Genomic DNA, 17,379 nt, shown 5'->3' on the forward strand with positions numbered 1-17,379 from the left:
TTATTGGCTGTGTGAACTCTGACGTGTTACTGTTGCTTATGCTCTAAGCCTCGGACTTTCCACCTGTAAAATGTGGTCATGACTCCTGCCTTACAGGTTGTCGAGCGCCCAATGGGGTCAGGGCATCCGTAGGAGCCCAGCTCGGTCCTCCACGTCCCTGCAAGGTAACAGTTTCCCGTTGGCAGAGATTAGTGTTCTCTTCCACAGTGTTTTTCTGTGTGCGTGGTTCAGCTCAGACCCTTTATCTTTCTTTCTCCCGATAGACCGCAGGGCTGCGGAGAAAGATCTGGTGGCCATCCACCCTCCAAATATATGTGTGAGAAGCCAGGCCCAGAACACCCTGTCTTTTAAGCGCAGTGATAAAGGGTGCAAAGGCCGGGCGGTGACACGGGCATTTTGCAGGGAGTTGCAAAAGCAAAATAGATAAATAAATCTCAAGGACCAGCTCAGCAGCTCTGGAGAGAGGGTTACTCTCTGGAATAAGACAATGATGAGAATCTGCAGTGGCAAATATTAACCTCTTGGTAATACTTCCCGAACAGTTAAAGGGGAGGTAGGAGGCTTACCGAAAGAGCCAGGTGTTCTGTGCCAACAAGTATGATTTATTCTGGAAGCAGATACCTTCTAGGATGTTCTACTGTGTGGATGGCTAAAAATTATTCCTAAGGGAGGAGGGAGAGATTGTCGTAACTACAATTGCCAAGGGGCAAGGGCCCTAGTCCAGGAACAGACCTCTAGGTCAGCCCGTTGACGGGGCTGGACAGCCCGAGGGAGGGGCTGGAGAGCCAGGGAACAGGGACTCCAGGGGTGGGGGGGGGGGGGGAGCTGAACTATTGCATCGGCAAAACTATTAAATGAGAGAAAATTCCTACACGGGCTACAACATGGATGAGCCTGGAGGACATCGTACTAAGTGAAATAAGCCAGTCACCAAAGGATAAATACTTTGTGCCTCCACTGATACAAGGTACCTAGAGCAGTCCAGTTCCTAGGGGGGTGCTGGGGGCAAGGAGGGGGAACGCGGAACAAGTGTTTGATGGGCACAGACATTCAGTTTTGCAAGGTGAAGAGAGTTCTGTGGACAGATGGTTGGTGATGTTTGTACAACAACGAACTGTATACACCTGGAATGTGGGTAGAGTGGCAAGGTCTAGGCTATGTGGATTTTAGCAAGATTAAAAAAATGGAGAACAATGAAAGTACAAGGAACGTGGGCTTTCTGGAGGCGAACGCGTGGTAGGGGTGCAGACGGGAGAGGACGAAGCCAGCGAGATGGCAAGGGGCGTGGTTATAAAAGAGGCTGCCGCCAGGGGGACGTCCTCCGGAGGAGAGGGGACTTTAAAAAAACAAGGCGATCTCATACGGACGCGAAGCTGTTGGCTGGACCCACAGCCAATCCCCGTCCAGCCCCTGATCTGGACCGAAGCCTGCGGCACACACAAGGTTTGCGTGAACGGGGTATTTGAGGAAACCCGGACGGACGCAATCGGTCTGAGGTGCCGTGAGGTGGGGCCGAATCGTGTGGCCAGAAGAGGACGGAGCGGTGATCCACGGACCTAATTCAGTGGAAGCAGGAGCTCAGAGCCACAGGCGACCATGACACTGTAGATCCTCAGCGCCTCCCATATCTCCGCGCCCCGGCTTTCCAGGGAATCTGCAGAAATCCCAAGGCTCACGCTGGACTCCCCAGAGGGTCAAAGGCCATCTTCTCTAGATCGTAAAGGGGAGCGAAGCCCCAGCTGGGTCACATTTCCGCCACGTCCCCTCCTTGATCTTGCCGACCACCGTTTTTGTTAACGGCTCACCCTTTTTGCATTGCAGCCACAACCTTTGGTGAGGGTTGCTGTCCGCAAGGCAGTAGAGCACAGCGGGGAAGAGCGGGGGTTCCCGAGCCAGACGTGCTGGATTTGGGTCCTGGATCCGCCACTTACAGTGTGGATTTGGACAGATGGTTTGAGCCCTGATTTATTCATCTAGCAAATGGGAGCGATGATATTAGGAGAGCTCCTGGGAGAAGCGAATGTGGCACCTCATGTGGACTATGTAGAACGGCTCACACAGTGCTCACCACGATCTATTGTCTAGAGCCCGCCCCCACAGAGCCTGGTAGAACTCAACAGTTGATACTGATGGAGGTATTGGTATTACTTTATGGAGGGCCGTGGGTTCTTGACCTCCGCTCTGACCTACCCAGAGTCCTGTGTGTGTTGGCTCGGGAAGGACAGAGCCTGAGCCCCGCGTGAGTGATTCCACTTGGGCGTTCTTCAAGGGAGTGGGGCACAGACCTACTACCGAGAGTAGGCATGGAATTGTCCTCTTAAAGGGAAGGCAGGTTTTTAATAGGCTCCCTGTGATAGGAAAGTCGGGGTTGCTGTGGAGGCCGTAGGGCTGGGAACAACCTTGAACCTGGGGGCTGCTCTTGAGCAGGGCGGGCAAAGTGGCTCGGACTCCTCAGCATTCTGCCTCTGGCTTTGACGGTTTCTCTGCTGCGTTCTGGCTTGAATGCATTCGGAGGACTTGGGCTTTCCCGACATACTCTGGGAGCAGGGAAGACATCGGTCAGGAGAGGACAGGGAGGGGACAGGCCCCAACTTGGGAGCTGCTCGGGAGACCCAGGTGGACCAAGACGTGGGTCAAGCCCCGCTTCTGCTCTGGGCTCCGCTGGTGACTCGGGAGGGGCCGACTCCCCTCCCTGAGCTTCACCACTGCCTCTTCTGTCTACACCCAGGGAACAAATACCCAAGGAGTGCCTACTCTGTGCCAAACACTCAGTCGGGCCCTTGGGACCCCTTACAGTCTAGTGAGGGAGAATCGTGTACATGCTGGCTATCTGTCCTCTTCTCTCCCCCTGCCCTGGCCTAAGGCACCAGAACCATGTAGCAGCCTCCTCCCCGGTCTCCCCTCATCCCTGCCTGCCCCCAACAGTCCATTTTCTACTCAGCAGACAGAGGGGTCCCCCATGCCCTGCATCTAACCTTCCAGTGCACGCCTATGCCCTCTGCATGAGACCATGGGCCGGCCCTGCCCACCTGGCCCATTTCCCTTCTTACTACTGTCCTGCCCCACAAGGCCCCGGCCACCCTGGCCTGCTTATGCCTGCTCGTGCTCTCATGCACACACCGGGCAGGTGAGGGCCCTACTTCTGGGCTCTCCCCAGACCTGCACAGGGCTGGATCCTGCCTGTCGTTCAGCCCAAGGAGCCCTCCCCCGACCCTGCCAGTCCTTCTTACTGTCCCTCATTTTACCCTGCTTTATTTTCCTCTGGCACCTGTCCCCTCAGGTGTTTTTATTTGTTGTCTGCACTCCTCCTCACGGGGCTAGAAGCTCTATAGCAGCAGGAACTTGTCTGGAATCTTCCCCAGAGCCCCACTCACAGCCGCTAAGCAAGCCTCTCTCAAATGAATGAGTGAATAGATGAATGGATGGAATGGGCAGCTTCCCTAGGACAGGGACTCATCTCTGGGGTCCTTGACCCCTCCCCACCCGAGGAGTACAGCCAGGGTGGGCCTCGGGGAGCCCCCAGGATGATCCGCTGCGTGGAATCTTACCCGGTTTGTCGCCTTTGGGTAGAGGCGGTGTCTTCGTCTTCTTCAAGGATTGGCTATAACCGACACAAAGACAAATCTGGGAAGGCGAGGCCTGAGCCCTCTGCTGCAGAGTGGAGGCAGGGAAGTGCTCCGGGGAGACACAAGAGCCCCCCCTCCTGGAGAGCCCCAAAGTATCTGTCCCTGGCTGGCACCACCCAAGCGGGACCCCGACAGACAACTGTGACTCCATTGCCTGCTGTGGCCCCAAGGAGCCAAGGCCCTTCTGCCCCAGGAGCGGTAAGGGAGGCCCCCGCACCAGCCCACCCCAGCCCTCGCTTGGTCCCTGCTTCCTCACAGAGAGGAAGCCTTCCCCCGTGAGTGGAGAACACAGAATTTCTGCTGCCCTGATAGAGGACTTCAGCTTTGCACCAAAGCAAACCTTTTTACGCGCCCAGTGTAATTTTCTTCCCTAGGGGTCTGGGAGAGGGGTTTTGAGACGTGAAACGGAGGCCACCAGATGGGCGGTGGCTTGCCCCAGGTCATAGTGAAGCCTGCCTTCCTTCTGTGCCTCCCCTGGTCTCTCAAAGTGGAAAAGAGCACCCCGTTCCGGGCCAGAGCAAGAACCCAGGCCTTCTGGTTAATGAGCACGAACACCTGCCTCCTTCCCCCCTGCCCATGCTGCAGCCACCCCACACGTGTCCCCTGGAGCGAGCACGTTCCTGCCTTCCCTTCCTGACTGCCCCCACGCTCTCATCTGCTCCTGCAAATCCTCCCTACCCCAGTAGTGTTCCCCAAGTTCTATCAGAAAAGCTCCGGAGATTGTCAAAATCACGCATCCCCTGGTTCGTCCCCGACCTGCTGTGTTGGAATCTCTAGGTATTCGCATTTTTAACAAGGTCTCCGGCAAATCTGCGTGCGGCTGGGCTCAGAAGCTAGGCCAGCCCAAGGCTGAATCAACTGTTCCCGAGCCTTAGGTCTCTCATCTGTAAAATGCAGGCGGTTGTATGGACCACAAACGTGTAAACTGTCTGTCTGGACGTGCCAGGCAGGCACGGTGGGCACCCGCTATTGCTAGTTCTGTTGCTGATGTCCAGGCCCTCCTCACCTGCTTCGTGAGGACTTCCCTTTCCCGGTCGCCTCCAGCCATCCAAGGCACTTAACCCCGGCATTAAGGTATTTCTGCTTGCCTGTGTTAGCTTTCCTCCTCTACTTGTCTTCTCAAAGACCAAGAGCATCTGGAGGGGTAGATGCGGCTTCTCCAGCCCTGCCTTGTTTATAGCTGACACAGGTCATCCCTTGGGCATCCCCCACAGCCAGCCGCCAAGGTCCGGTCTGGCAGAGGGGCCTTCATGCAGCACCGGCTGGACTGGAGGGTCCCTGAGGAAGGGCCCAGGCCCGCTCCCGCTCCCCCAGCATCGGCTCCCGCAGCCCAGGCGGTGGCCAGCGCTACCAGTGCCTTTTCTGGACCACCCTTGGCCTCACCTGGGAGGACAGGAGGCTGAATGCGAGGGAATGGTTCTGGGAACTGCGGGGAGGGGTGCAAAGCTCACCTGCAGGGTGGCTGTTTCCTCTCTTGAGATGGCTCTTGGCCTTCCTGGAGCTGATCCAGAAGTTTTTCTACCGGGATGGAGTCTAGGGGCTGAGGAAGGAGCTGCGCCACCGCTGTCTGCAGGAGCCCCAGGGCCAAATCTTTCTCTGCAAGCACAGCCAGGGGGCGCAGTCCTCAGTGGCTACACTCACCCTGTCCTGTCCCCACAAGGGATGGGCTGGAAGAGGGGCCTCCAGCTCTCCTGCCCGGCCTGGCCCAGGCAGCTTTCTGCCTCCAGCTCCCTCTTCTGTCGTGGCCCCTGTGGGCACGTGGCCCTCCCCCCCACCCCCCTTCTGTCACTACTCTCTCATTTGTGTACACCTTGTTCTTGGCCCCCTCTGGCCCGCCCACCAGCCCACCCACCAGCCCACCGGTCCTGCCTCCTCCCCTGCCTTCTGCCTTCTGCCTTCTGCCCCTCCCCCGCCCCGCCTCCCCTCTCCCTCTGCTCGGCCCCTGCTCGGATACACCTTCCGGCCCGTGTCCCAGTGTGCGCGCACGCACGTCATTCCCGTGTTCGCGAGCATGCGCCTGTGTGCTTATGTGCACGTGTTGCGTCTGTGTGTGCGTCGTGTGCCCCACGGCGGTGGGTGAGGGGGTGTGTCTGCTGAGTACACCTTTGGACCCCTCCCTCCCAGGTGCCATGGCCAGTGGTCAGCGCAGAGGCGCCTCCGAGAAGCAGGGTCGGGGCAATCCCGCCGAGGACGGAGGAGGAGGGTGCAGGGGCGTGGTGCAGCTGGGAAAGGTTAGTTTGGGGCTCCAGAAAAGGAGAGGGGGCCCAGGCGGAAGGCCCTGGGCGGGAGCCGAATGACACCCAAGTCCTACAGAAGCAGAGAACAAGGCCCTCCACTTCGAGAAAGGCGTGGGCACGGGCTGCGTCCTCACCCTTCGGGGGAGCGTATAGTAGCCAGAACTGGATAGCGCTCAAGGAGTCTGTCTGCAGGATTTGGCAGAGGAGCTCCAGGATCTGTGGGCAGGAGGACAGGCCTTGGGTCAGGGTGCCCGGATGGCACGTGCCAGCCAGCAGCACAGGCCCCCCTCCCGCTCCCTCAGCCACACGCTTGTCTAAAATGGTCCCCGCGATGGACCCTGCCCCCCCCAATGGTCCCCTTCCTTGTGACTTCACACTTTATGGAGTGCTTTCTCTCCCGCCAGTCCTGGAGGGAGATTCCTAACCTCCTCACTGGCCAGATGAGGAATCTGAGGCCTTGAAAGGACACCTAGCAGGGAGAGTGTGGCAGAACGCAGCCTCTGAATCAGGTACGTGGGCCCCTCATTTGTGAAGCCTGCGTGGGCTGATTTTACCCCAAAGTCCCTCACTGGGGAGGCAAAGGCAGAGCTGGCCAGTCAGCTCCTCGGAGACGCACCGAATCCTTGGTGTGGGGGTTTCAGGGACCACACAGGCCTCCCCGCCCTGGAGTTCCCAGGGTCTGGAGATGCCAGCAAAGAGGTGGGGTGATCCCAATGGGCGGGCTGAGGGCCAGGGCTGGCTGATGCCGCAGATCGCCCAGCGTGGGGCTCCGTCCCGCCGAGCAGTGTGCACACTTCGCTGTCGGCCGGTTCCTCAGCCTCTGGCACCTTTGCCACTTCGGGGCCCTCTTTCCCCCGTGTTCTCCAGTCACGGGTCATCAGGGGAGGATCCAGCTCTGTGTCAGATGGGCTAAGGGGGCGGCTGTGCCTATGGTCGGCCGGAGTTGGGGCCTGTGGTGGGAGGTGGAGCCCCTGAAGTCCTGGGAAAGTGGGGTCCCCTTAGTGCTTGGCGGTCAGTCTTCCCATGACCTGAAGGGGCCCCGTCAGTCCCCAGCAGGTCGGCCTCATTCTTGGCAGAGTGGGAACTAGGCCAAGGCTCTTCCCAGGCCTATGCCTGCTAGGGTGCCCCCTTATCCCCAGATACCCGCCTGCTGTCGTGACCCCCACCCTGGGTGTGCCCCTGGGCCCTTCTCCGTTCTCCGCATCCAACTTACCTGCCCTGTGCCCCCTCCCCACAGGACCTGAGAACCTAATTCCAGGCAAGATGAGGCCGCCCTATGGTGGAGAAAGTACTGCTCTAGTCCCAGCTATGCTGCTCCCTCTCTGGGGACCTGGGCCACAGAATGTCACCTGGCAGGGCCTTGGCCTCCCTATCCATGGAACGGGGATCCTGGGCCCTGTCTGCTCTATCCACTTCACGGGACTGTTGTAAGTCTCCAAAGGGACTGCGTGCTCGGAAGTGCTGATCACGGGGAGGGTGTCGAGATGCGGGCTCAGTGTCTAACCTTTCCTGGAGAATACGTATGCGTTGTCACAGGGGACCCTCAAGTCGCCTCAGCCCAGCGGAATCAGTCACGGACTCATGCCAGGCCTCGATGGGAAACTTGCATGCGGAGGAGGTGGGTTTCTGCTTCATGTGGTACAGACCAAACCCCCCAGAGTGTGCGGGGACCGGGCTGGGACTGGCCTTGCAGCCTGCAGGCTGCAGCACACCAGGGCGTGGGCTGGGGACACAGCTGGCAGGACCCTGCTCTCCACGCGTGTCACTCCCTCCCTGAACTCATCCAGTGCCACAGCTGGAGCAGCCCCTCGAGACATGTTCCTGCTCCCAGCTTGGGTAGATCCTGGCACTAAAGCCCCGAGGGAAAAGGCCTTCAAAGAGGGGGGGGGAAGGCTCACACAGAAACCTGGAGGCGGCAGGGGATTGGATCCAGGCTCCTGACTCCCAGGTCTCACAGCCTCGGGTACAAGCGTCCCTGGGAGAGGCCGCACTCGAAAGCAGTTTGTAAGCACCTCATTGGGATTACTGTGAGCCTGGGAGCAGCAACCACCATGTTCTCAGCCCTCAAGACGAGGCCTCGGTTGGGCCTGTGGCCCCCAGCCTTCCCAGGGCCTCACCAGCAGCTCCTGATCCGGCAGCTTGAAGGTCTGGACTCCTCCATCTTTACCAGAGGGATAAATCCGTGGGTCCTGGCGGGAGTGACGGTGGCCAGTGGCTCTGGTGCCAGTGGGGATGAGCCTGCCGGTCTCAGCTGAGTATTTTGCTCCCTGCTCCCGCGGAGGCTCCTCCTTCTGCTGGGAGCAAAGTAGCTAGAGACTCCAGGCAGTGAGAGACAGAGAGAGAGAGAGAGAGAGAGAGGCTCAAGGAAGAAGCCAGAGCAGAAGAGAAGGAGGCCCAGTCACACCTCCAGGGCACCATCACCTCCTGGAATCCCAGCGTCACAGCGTTGCAGGGACCTGGGAGGATGACCGGGCCAGCCCCACCCTGTTCTGGACCCCTCTCCCCAGCCGGGAGCCCATCAGTTAAAGCCAAAGTTCTTCTTCCTGGAACTTCTTGAATGCTGGAGCCCCTGGTGGTCCTCTGAAGTCCTCATACTTCCTCCTGGGTAGACCCTCCCTGCCCAACCCCCCCCCCCCAAGCCTATCAGAGATTTGAAAGCAGTATCCTGGGCCAAGGCCCCCGTCGCCTACCTTAATTCCTAGCTCAGCTGCCCCCAGGTCTTTCCCCCAGAGCTTGGCATCCTTTCTTTGCCCTGGGAAAACCCTTCTGAGCCAGGCCTGTGGGTACAAGGCCTGGGACCTCCTACCCCTGCAACCCCAGTTGAGACTGGTAGTATCTTTCTTCCCATTTTAAAGGTAGGAAAAGTGAGACCCAGACAGTTTAGCTGAGTTGCAGTGAGCATTGCAGTGAGTTAGCTGCAAAGCAGGGATGAGAACTCTGCTGCCCAAGACAAGGGCAGGGGGTGCCTGGGTGACTCAGTCGGTTGCTTTCAGCTCAGGTCATGATCTCACGGTTCGTGAGACTGTGCCCCATGTTGGGCTCTGTGCTGGTGGTATGGAGCCTGCTTGGGATTCTCTTCCTCCCTCTCTCTCTGCCCCTTCCCCGCTGTTGTGCTCTCTCTCTCTCAAAACAAATAAATAAACATTAAAAAAAAAAAAAAAAGACAAGGGCAGGACCAGACTCTGTCCCCAAGGGCCAGGCCTGTCCTAAGTCCAATTCCAACTACCTTCAAGCTGCCTCCCAATTGCCTTTACTGGCTTGCCAGCAAATAGCACCCGTGAGGCCACCCCATCCTGTTTGAAATCCTTCGGTGGTCCTCCGCTCCTTAGGAGATCTGACACTACACCAAGTTGAGAAACTAAGAACAAACGCCTCTTCTTGCCCACATTCAAAGTCGGCCCCTTCCCACCCTCCCCCCGATGGCTGCCCGCTTCAATTCCCTGGACCTCAGCCCCGGTCTCTAAAGATGTCCTGCATTTCCCAGCTTCTGAGCGTTTGAGCCGCCTGCCCCCACGAGGAATGCCTCCCCTGTCGGGTTCTGAACATCCCACCTCTGCTATGAACCCTTCTTGGACTTCTCCACCTAGCCACGATGGACCCTCCCCCTTCCACTGGTGCCGCGCAGCCCCTCCTCCCGTGCCAACAGAGCGCCCCTCGTGAGCGCTGTCCCTGCACCCCATTAGGTGGAATCCACTCGGGAGGGATTCCAAGGGACGGCCCCGTCGCACCCCTTCCCAGACAGCTCCTGTGTTCCGCACCCACCTCTTTGCTCTTCAGCTCGTTCTGGGTGAAGACGGCCACCCGAGAAGCCAGGTTCCCCTTTGGGGAAGGGGAAGAAGTTCCTTCTTCCAGGCCTCTGGGACGAGGGGACAAGACGTTGCCAGCTGATACCCGGGGTCCTCCTCTTTGCCCTCCCTGCGGCACCCGGCACTGGAGGGCTGTGGGGGGTGGGAAGAGCCTGCTCACCTCCCCAGCCTTCTGCCCTGTGTCCTACAGGGAGAGGGGGAGGCGGTGCCCTTGAGGGAAGGAGCGGCAATGCCCCCATTGGTAGGTGAGTGCGGTCGCTACCGGAGGGGGCTGAAGTTCATATCCCAGCCTGTGGCTTCCCCGGGGAGGTGCTGGAGATGCTTGGCTACCGGGGCCGAGATGCCTGTGGTTTAATCTAGCTTTGCCTCTTTTAGGAGCCGGAGGCTGGCACCGAGGTTGGCTCAGTTGCTATGCTGTGCCAGTCACTCAGATACTGGACTGTTCCTGGCGAAGCCTCCCAAGCCTCTCTGCGCTGCAGGGCTGTCCTGGTTCCTCCTCCTTGGGGGCTCTCCCCATCCCCACCCCCGCCGGCGGGCTTTCCCTTGGCCCTTCCAGAAGGGTCAGACTGGGCAGGGCAGGGCAGGGGCCTCCAGAAAGCTTTTGCTCCAGCCCCGTCTCTGGCTGGATGGCTCTCACTGACTGGTGCCTGAACATACAAGCTGCTCAATATTTCCAATATCATTCCTGCCTGTAGCTGTCAATCACGTGACTATCTGCCCGTCCTCTGTGATAACGCCTCAAACACCTCAAATCTGGGTAGGGGCCACATTTCTGAGGACCCGGGCAGTGGGGAAAAATGCACATTCTGCTGTCTGAGGAAATGTGGAAAACTCTAGGGTGCCCCACGGAACCCCACTGACCTAAGAGCACTGGTCCTTTCCTTCCCGGGAACCTGCCGAAGTACCCACCATAAGGAAGCCAGGGGTCCCGATTGGACTGCGGGTCTCCGATGGGGACAGGGATGGTGGGCATCGTCATCAGACAGCAGGATAAGAGTGTGGCTTGAGGCAAGGGGGCCAGAGAGAACTTGTCTCTGACGACGCAGACGGGCTTCCCGGTGAAATCTGTGAAGGGTTAGAGGCTGTGGGAAGGAGGGCCTGGGCCTTATCTCTGATTATCTCTAGAGCAGGGCCACTAACTCTTCCGCTGCTATCTCCTTGGTCTACACCACCATCAGGCAGGCCAAGAGAGTCACTCCTGTCACTTCTTTGTCTTCAACCTTCCAGTGGCTCCCACTGACTCAGTGAGATGGTTTAATGGTAACTGGGGTGACCTCTAAGGCCCACACAATCTGGACCCCCCCCCCCACCTCCTTTCTGGTGTATCTCCCTTCTACCCCTCCTTACTCTGTTCCAGCTGCACTGGCTTCCTTGCTGTTCCTCCAGCAGAACCAGGATACCTGCCTCAGGGCCTTTGAACTTGCTGTTCCCAGCTGGGACGTTCTTCCCCCAGTATCCACATGGTTCACGCCCTCTCTGCTTTAGTTCTTTGCTCAAATCCCATGCTATTAATCAGGTCTCCTCCCCTCTAGAGCCTTGGCTTACCACACTCTGACACTTATCTATTTCCTATCCTTCCCCGTCAGAGTCAGCTCCATGACGGCAGGGACTATCTCATCCTGCTGTATCCCCGGGGCCTAAAAAAAGTGCCTGACCCAGAGTTCCCACTGAATAAGATACCTGATGAATGGATGGCTAAGTGGATGAATTGGCCTGCGTTAGAGAACGGAGTACAGTTCCGGGGCCGAACATTCATCCGTTTCTCTGATTTTTAAAATGGCAGAATCGGCAATGAGGGAAATCCTGTAAGGGCTACACAGTCTGCCCTTGAAGTCTGCCCCACAAGTCCAGTCTTCCCTTGACCAAGTCCTTGCCAGTGGCCAGGCAGCTCTGTGACCCAAATCTCCATCCTCTCTGGGCCTCGGCTCCGAAACAGGGGCTGCGTCCTCCCTTTCCAGTTCTCAAGACTGGCCCACCACCTTCAGCCAGGCCCTGACCTCCCCCAGGCCTACCTTGGATGTGGGTCACGTGTTGTGGGTGGGGGTGGTGCCGGGAGAAGAAGGAGTGGTGGCTGAGGCGGCCAAAGCGGTAGGCCCCGGGGCTTTGGGGCTTGGGGGTCCTCAGCGCCGCTTGGATCAGCTGGAAATCCACGATCCCTGGGATCATCAGTTCTTTCCGTGGTCTGCCGTTCCCGTGGCTCCTTGGGCTGTGCCCTAACTTCTTTTCAGGCTTCAGCTGAGCCCTTGGACTGAAGGAGAAGGTCAAGGAGAAGCTAATGGAGCCTCCTGGCTGCAGTGCCCACCCAAGCTCAGAGCTCAGTGCTTATATGTCTAGTCCCGAGACACGCTGAAGTCGCTTTCTAGGATTTCGCTTCCACCCCCATGGCACCCAAAGCCAGGCCTCCCCCGGGGTCCTTTCCCAACTGGCGCAATCCAGTCCCAGGGAGCCTTCTGTCTTCCTAAGGTGCTTTCACAGGGAGCTAGGATCTACTTGAGAAAACTCAGATGAATCTCCCAAGATCTCCGTTTTCTCCCGGAAACCATCTCTAAAGCCGGAAAAAGGACATAGACCCACCTACTCATCCAAATACGTGGGTTGGAGCAAAGGTGCATCATATACACCTCCAGGGGCAGGGGGCAGACAAAGAGCCTCTCCCCAAGCCAACTACTGGCAGCCCAGGAGAAGCCAGCTATAGGCAACACCCCCCTCGCCCCCCACCCCACCCCCACCCCGTCCCTGTACCCTCCGGGCAGACTTGGCCCAGACTCAGCGTCCAAGGGCCAAAGCTGGAACAACAAGGCCAGACCACGTCAGCAAGTCCTTTGCGGTGGGGGCCGCTCCCAGGAGATGCCGAGCTGACGGGGCAGCTATCAGAGTTGCAACGCTTCGGGGAAGCGTCAAGCTCTTGCTTGGCTTCGCTGGAGACAAGCTTCTCAGGTTGTCTGTCCTCCACCCTGCACCCCTTCCCTCTCCTGACGATGCTGGGCCCTGCCTCCGGAGGAGGAGCTCGAGGTCAGTCCAGCAAGGATCCAAAGGGGGGTTGCTCTCCGCCTGGGGCCTGGTGAGACCACCTGCCTTCTCGCTGTCTGCATTCCCTTCTCCCGGTGGCCCTGGCTGAAGGGAGTCCCTCTGGAGAAGAGACGGACTCTGGATATGCTAAGCAAGACGCTCTGCCCCGGGACCCTCTGAGGATTTCGCTGACCAGGCCCCTGAGTTTTCGGTGCCGTCCTCCATCGGCCTCTAAGGGATCTGGGACTTAAAGAAATAAAGCAAACCTTCTCTGAAAGGTGCAGTTACTTGGTCTCTCCTACCCCAACTGACAGAGGGAGTCACCCCTTAAAAACCCCAGGAATTCTTGCTCTCGGTGCCTCTACCCCCTGCCACCGTGTCCTTTCCCTCCCCAGGGAGGGACCCAGTCTGTGACCTGTGCTAACTCAGGCCTGAGAACCCACGGTGGGGGGGGGGGGGGGGGCTGGCGGATGGCAGCAGAGGGCGAGGGAAGGACTGCGTCTCTTGGCCCCTGGGTCAGGTGAGTTCCCCAGGCCACGCCTGCCCCCCCTGCCCCACCCCCCCCCACGCCTTTGGTCAGCAGGACAGGCGCTTGGGGTCCTACCTCATTAGTAGATGTTCAGCCAACGGGGTCTTCGCCTCTGTAGCCATCGTAGGCTTTCTAATGGATAAAGGCCCGCGCACTTAACCCTAGCGTTGAAGTTGGATAACAGGAACTCTCACAGACGGGCGGTTCCTGGAGTTGTAACCCGGCGCAGACCCTTGGGGGAGAGGAATGGACAGCATCTCACAAAACCGAATACTTGCGTATGCTGTACCGCTCAGCAATTCCCTTCCCAGACATTCAGCCAAGGGAAGGGCAACAGGGGCCATTTGTGAGACTGTTCAGACTAACGTTGCTCAAATTGGCAAACACCAAACGTCCCATGGCGGAAGAATGGAGCTGTGCTCTGTGTGGTCAGCTGAACATCACCTTGCAGTGAAAACGAACCACAGCCACACGGAATGACGTGGGTGAATCTCACAAATACAGTTGCAAAGTCAAGGCAGGCAAGTCCCAGAAAACCTTACGGCCCGAGATCCTTTTTCAAAATAAAGTATAAAGGCAAGCCAAAGTCTCACACATGTGATCAAATGAGGGGGGAAAGGCAAAAAAATGCGAACTGCAGTGATTCAGCTAGTGGCTATTTCCGAGGGAAGTTGGGGGGGGGGTGTTGAAATGGGGAGGGAGTACATAAGGTGTGTTGATGATGATATTCTCGTTCTTGGTTTGAGAGGCGCATTTGCTGGTGCCCGTTATAATATGAAATAAACTAAATCAGTGGAGTGGATGAAGGATGATAGTTGTTGAGGAATTGTGATCAGTCTAAAAATCTATACATCGGAATATAGCTATACAGCTATGCATATACACTTACATTTACATTTACATAGATGTATCTATTTATCTGTCCCCAAAGTGCAGGGATCGCGGGTGCTAGGAAGGGGGCTGGGACAGGAAGTCAGTGCATTCTGAAAATTAACTCTCGGTCACAAGATCTGCAAGGGACCCCAGAAATCCCCAGGGCCAAAGGCTTATCAGGCTAGGGTGGAACTGGGTGGGGGGGCAGCACTGCCTGAGACTGGGGAAGGAGAGACTTGAGGTCCCAGAGCAAGGACCCAAACATCCTGACTTGACGCCTTTAAAGAGAAAAACAGTTGGCAGAACTTCCTTCGAGGGAAGCTGTGGATGTTCTCGATGATGGTTCTGCGATCTAGAGCACTTACATGCTGCAGGCTTGGGAACAGGCGATTTGGAAGCCCCCAACCCATCTGCCTACAGGAGAAAGTACTTGTTAGAACGGAGACTTTCGAACGCTCTTGACTGCGCTCATAGTAAGAAACTCATTGTTACATTGTGACCTGATTCACATGCGCGTGTGCACACGCTTTTGTGTATGTGAAACTGAAGCAGGAACATCCCGAAGCAACACTTATCCTTGCTACATCCGATGCACAGTGATATTTTCATCTCACTTTTTGTTTTTATTTTGTAAATGTTAGCTGTGGCCCATTAAATTGATTCTATAAGCCACTGATGGGTCACAACCCACAGCTGCTGTGGAAAGGTCACCAGGGACTCGAGCAGGCCAGGCCTGCTTTTCCAGAGCGGGATGGGACGGGCCCCACTGTGTCTGCCTCTGCCCTCGCTTCCCTCTCTGCCTGGGGCCCCAACCAGCTGAGTCCAAGGGGTCTGAATGCTCACACCAAGCCTGAGACCGAACATCCCTTTCCTGTCTCAGCTCCCCCTGGGCCCCTGTCTGGCTCCGGTGTCCACTTCCTCCCCTGGAGAGATCCGTGGACTCACCGAGGTAAGTGTCTGCTACAGCATGTGAGTGAGAAGTCCCTGGTGCCCGAGCAGAAAGGAGCAAGAGGGCGCATCAACAGGGAGGCTCGGCTGATTCTGCGGGCAAGCCTGTCGGGCTTTGTGACTACGTGAGCCAGTGGTTGCTAGGTTACCCCTTCCCCACACCTCCAGAGCCAAGCTCCCCAGCGCCCCTCTCCTCACCACCCCGGCTCCTCTTACCCCTCCAAGTTCCCTTTCCTTCTGGCACTGTGTTTTCAGTGGGGGCCCAGGGAGACGATGAGAGTCTGGGGCTGCTTTCAGCCAGCAAGCAGCAGAGAAGGTTGATGGAGCTCGGGCCCTGCTCTGCCAGCCCGACCCGGTCTGATGCCACCATAGCGGGCTCTGCCTCCACACATGCAGGGCCGTTTCTAGGGATTGACTGGCATCCAGCTGTCTCTTAGCCGGAGGGAAGGAGGCTGCCCAAGTGACCCAGAGCATCCCTCCAGCCCCGCTCTAGGCAGGATAGCTGGGTGGAAAGACTGGTCTTCAGTTGGGCTGGGGTTTTGACTGATTCTGTCAGATGTCCCACCTTAGGTAAGTCGCCTGTGCTGCCGGGAACACAGAACGGTGGTGAGAAGGCTCGGTTCGAATACCGGTTGTGCTCCTTCTCAGCTGTGTGGCCTCAGACAGATTACCTGATGTCTCTGACCCTCGATTTCCCATATCTCTGAAATGGAGATGCTACTTCCACTCACTCTCATGGGATTGTCGGGAAGACCGAGTGACTCAACGCATACTGAAGTGTTTCCGACAGTGTTAGGCACTAAGTAAGAACTCCTACCTCCTTGCCTGTAAGGCGGGGTGGCCTCCCCGGTTCCCGCGATTAGGGAAGCAATGCATCGAGGCTTATGCCTGGCACACAAGAGGTGCTCTAAAATGGTAGAGAGAATACTCATTATGTCTTGATGGAGATAGGAATTTTTTCTGAGGGAGACAAAAACCACGCGTGGGTGAGTGGGGCAGGGGCAGAGAGAGGGGGTCAGAGGATCTGAAGCGGGCTCCGCACAGACAGCAGAGAGCCCGATGCGGGGCCCGAACTCACGAACTGTGAGATCGTGACCCGAGCCAGAGGCAGATGCTTAACCGACTGATCCACCCGGGCGCCCCTAGGGATAGTATATAGGTGGGATGGGTCCTTAGTCTGAGGACTACCTTGGGTAATTCACTTGATTGCTCTGAGGCTCAACTTGGACGTCTGTAAAATGAGACGAGGCTATCCCTCAGTCCCTACGGGTGTGAGGAGATCAGACACTGGCAGGGGCAAACAGGTTCTGTAAACTAAGGGAAAGTACCTGATGCTGTGTCGTCTTCTTCCAAGAAAAAAAGGAAGGAGGAAAGCTAGAGACAGACCCGACTCTTTCAAAAGTTCTGCCCCTCCCAGCTGAGGGTGCTGACCACTGGTGGGGTAGTCCCTGATCTGTTCCTCGCCCCCAGTGCTTCTCCATCCGTACAGGTCACGATGGTCTCCTTGTAAGTATGGCTTTTCCGGGGCCTGTCTCTGCAGGAATGAGGGGACCCCTTTGAAACCATTCTGCAAGCCCCCTCTTCCACCCTCCTGGGAATCCTGGCTACGATTGCGATAAACAATACTGTGTTTGAAAAAAAGACAAAGCTTTCTTCCCTCCTGCCCAGCCCCTCCCTGCTGCTTCCAGCTCCCTTGGGGGATCTAAAGCCCCCCTTCCCCTTCCACTCCTTCCATTGTATTCTTCAGGACCAAACACCAGGCCTGCAGACAGATTTCAGCTGCCTGCTGTGCAGGGAATACCTCAGGGAATACACTGTTCGGTAAGGTTGTTACCAAACTTGCTTCTAGTCGCGTCTTTTTTAGAGCATCCAACACAGGAAGGTCTGTCTGCCTGGAAATGCTTTGAAGTTTAGCCCTCCTGCCTGGATGCCTCAGTTATAAGAGGAGCAATATATTGCTCCTTTTATAGAGCACTTGCTATGTGCCAGGCCCTGTGCTCACCCTTTCAGATGGGTTATCTCAGTTAGCCCCGTAGATGAGGACATTAATGATCAGAGAAGTCTTTAGTGACAGGTGTTAACAAATGTTCATACGATTTCTGAAATCGCCACTTTGTTCTTTATAGCTTCTATTCCTTTGCGACAGCTTTCTATCCCCACCCGCCTTTATTGCAAATGTGTTTCTAAGTGCTCACGGAAACAATATTTTTTATCATGGCTGCTATAAAATCTTCATCGGATCATTCTAACATCTCTGTCATTTTGGTGTTGGCTTCCATTGTGTTTTGTGAGGAATTTCGCCAGAAATTTTCAAGTTTGGAGCATAGGCCGTACCTTTGCATTGTCTCCAG

The 17,379-nt window shown here is 57.0% G+C and overlaps 2 protein-coding genes and 1 long non-coding RNA gene across 12 annotated transcripts in view; 2 read left to right on the forward strand and 1 right to left on the reverse strand.

The window, feature by feature from the left end:
- Positions 1 to 581: 581 nt before the first annotated feature.
- On the reverse strand, positions 582 to 15,148 carry TBATA (thymus, brain and testes associated). Of its 7 annotated transcripts, none has more exons than XM_045040109.1 (12): positions 15,026 to 15,127; positions 14,446 to 14,494; positions 13,283 to 13,439; positions 12,745 to 12,924; positions 11,682 to 11,917; positions 10,579 to 10,734; positions 9,626 to 9,801; positions 7,981 to 8,172; positions 5,998 to 6,079; positions 5,078 to 5,222; positions 3,549 to 3,601; positions 582 to 2,537 (listed from the first exon to the last, which is right to left on the reverse strand). In XM_045040109.1, exons 3-12 carry the CDS (start codon positions 13,327 to 13,329, stop codon positions 2,452 to 2,454), a joined length of 1,353 nt encoding a protein of 450 aa, XP_044896044.1. In that variant the 5' UTR covers positions 13,330 to 13,439; positions 14,446 to 14,494; positions 15,026 to 15,127; the 3' UTR covers positions 582 to 2,451. The 7 variants fall into 7 exon arrangements, 6 of the variants coding, with proteins under 6 accessions (XP_044896044.1, XP_044896046.1, XP_044896045.1 ...); XM_045040111.1 differs by having other exon boundaries at positions 7,981 to 8,154; positions 15,026 to 15,126; XM_045040110.1 differs by lacking the exon at positions 14,446 to 14,494 and having other exon boundaries at positions 15,026 to 15,148.
- On the forward strand, positions 5,601 to 11,810 carry LOC123380802. 3 transcript variants are annotated; one of them, XR_006587002.1, is made up of 5 exons: positions 5,601 to 5,857; positions 6,268 to 6,372; positions 7,101 to 7,290; positions 7,400 to 7,481; positions 7,821 to 11,810. It is a non-coding gene; the product is annotated as an uncharacterized LOC123380802 (long non-coding RNA). The 3 variants fall into 3 exon arrangements; XR_006587000.1 differs by having other exon boundaries at positions 7,400 to 11,810; XR_006587001.1 differs by having other exon boundaries at positions 7,101 to 11,810.
- SGPL1 (sphingosine-1-phosphate lyase 1) overlaps positions 14,741 to 17,379 on the forward strand; it is a 75,623-nt gene continuing 72,984 nt past the window's right edge. Inside the window, exon 1 of one of the 2 annotated variants that reach the window (XM_019813215.2) lies at positions 14,741 to 15,029. In XM_019813215.2, the coding sequence (XP_019668774.1) occupies positions 14,756 to 15,029 (274 nt within the window). In that variant the 5' untranslated portion in view covers positions 14,741 to 14,755. Of the gene's footprint in view, positions 15,030 to 15,242; positions 15,599 to 17,379 lie in introns of those variants that run through there. The other variant, XM_045040108.1, reaches the window with a different exon arrangement.

The sequence above is a fragment of the Felis catus genome, chromosome D2, assembly GCF_018350175.1.
Source record: "Felis catus isolate Fca126 chromosome D2, F.catus_Fca126_mat1.0, whole genome shotgun sequence".
NCBI lineage: Eukaryota > Metazoa > Chordata > Mammalia > Carnivora > Felidae > Felis > Felis catus.

Bases quoted from the DNA above. Each gene is read 5' to 3' on its own strand.
- TBATA (XM_045040110.1), bottom strand. From the start codon at position 13,329: ATGGCTACAGAGGCGAAGACCCCGTTGGCTGAACATCTACTAATGAG. The intron at 11,918-12,744 runs GCAGGTGGTCTC...CTTCTCCTTCAG, and splicing joins GGAATGCAGACAGCGAGAAG to TCCAAGGGCTCAGCTGAAGC. The intron at 2,538-3,548 runs GTAAGATTCCAC...CCCTGCTCCCAG, and splicing joins ACCCAAAGGCGACAAACCGG to AGTATGTCGGGAAAGCCCAA.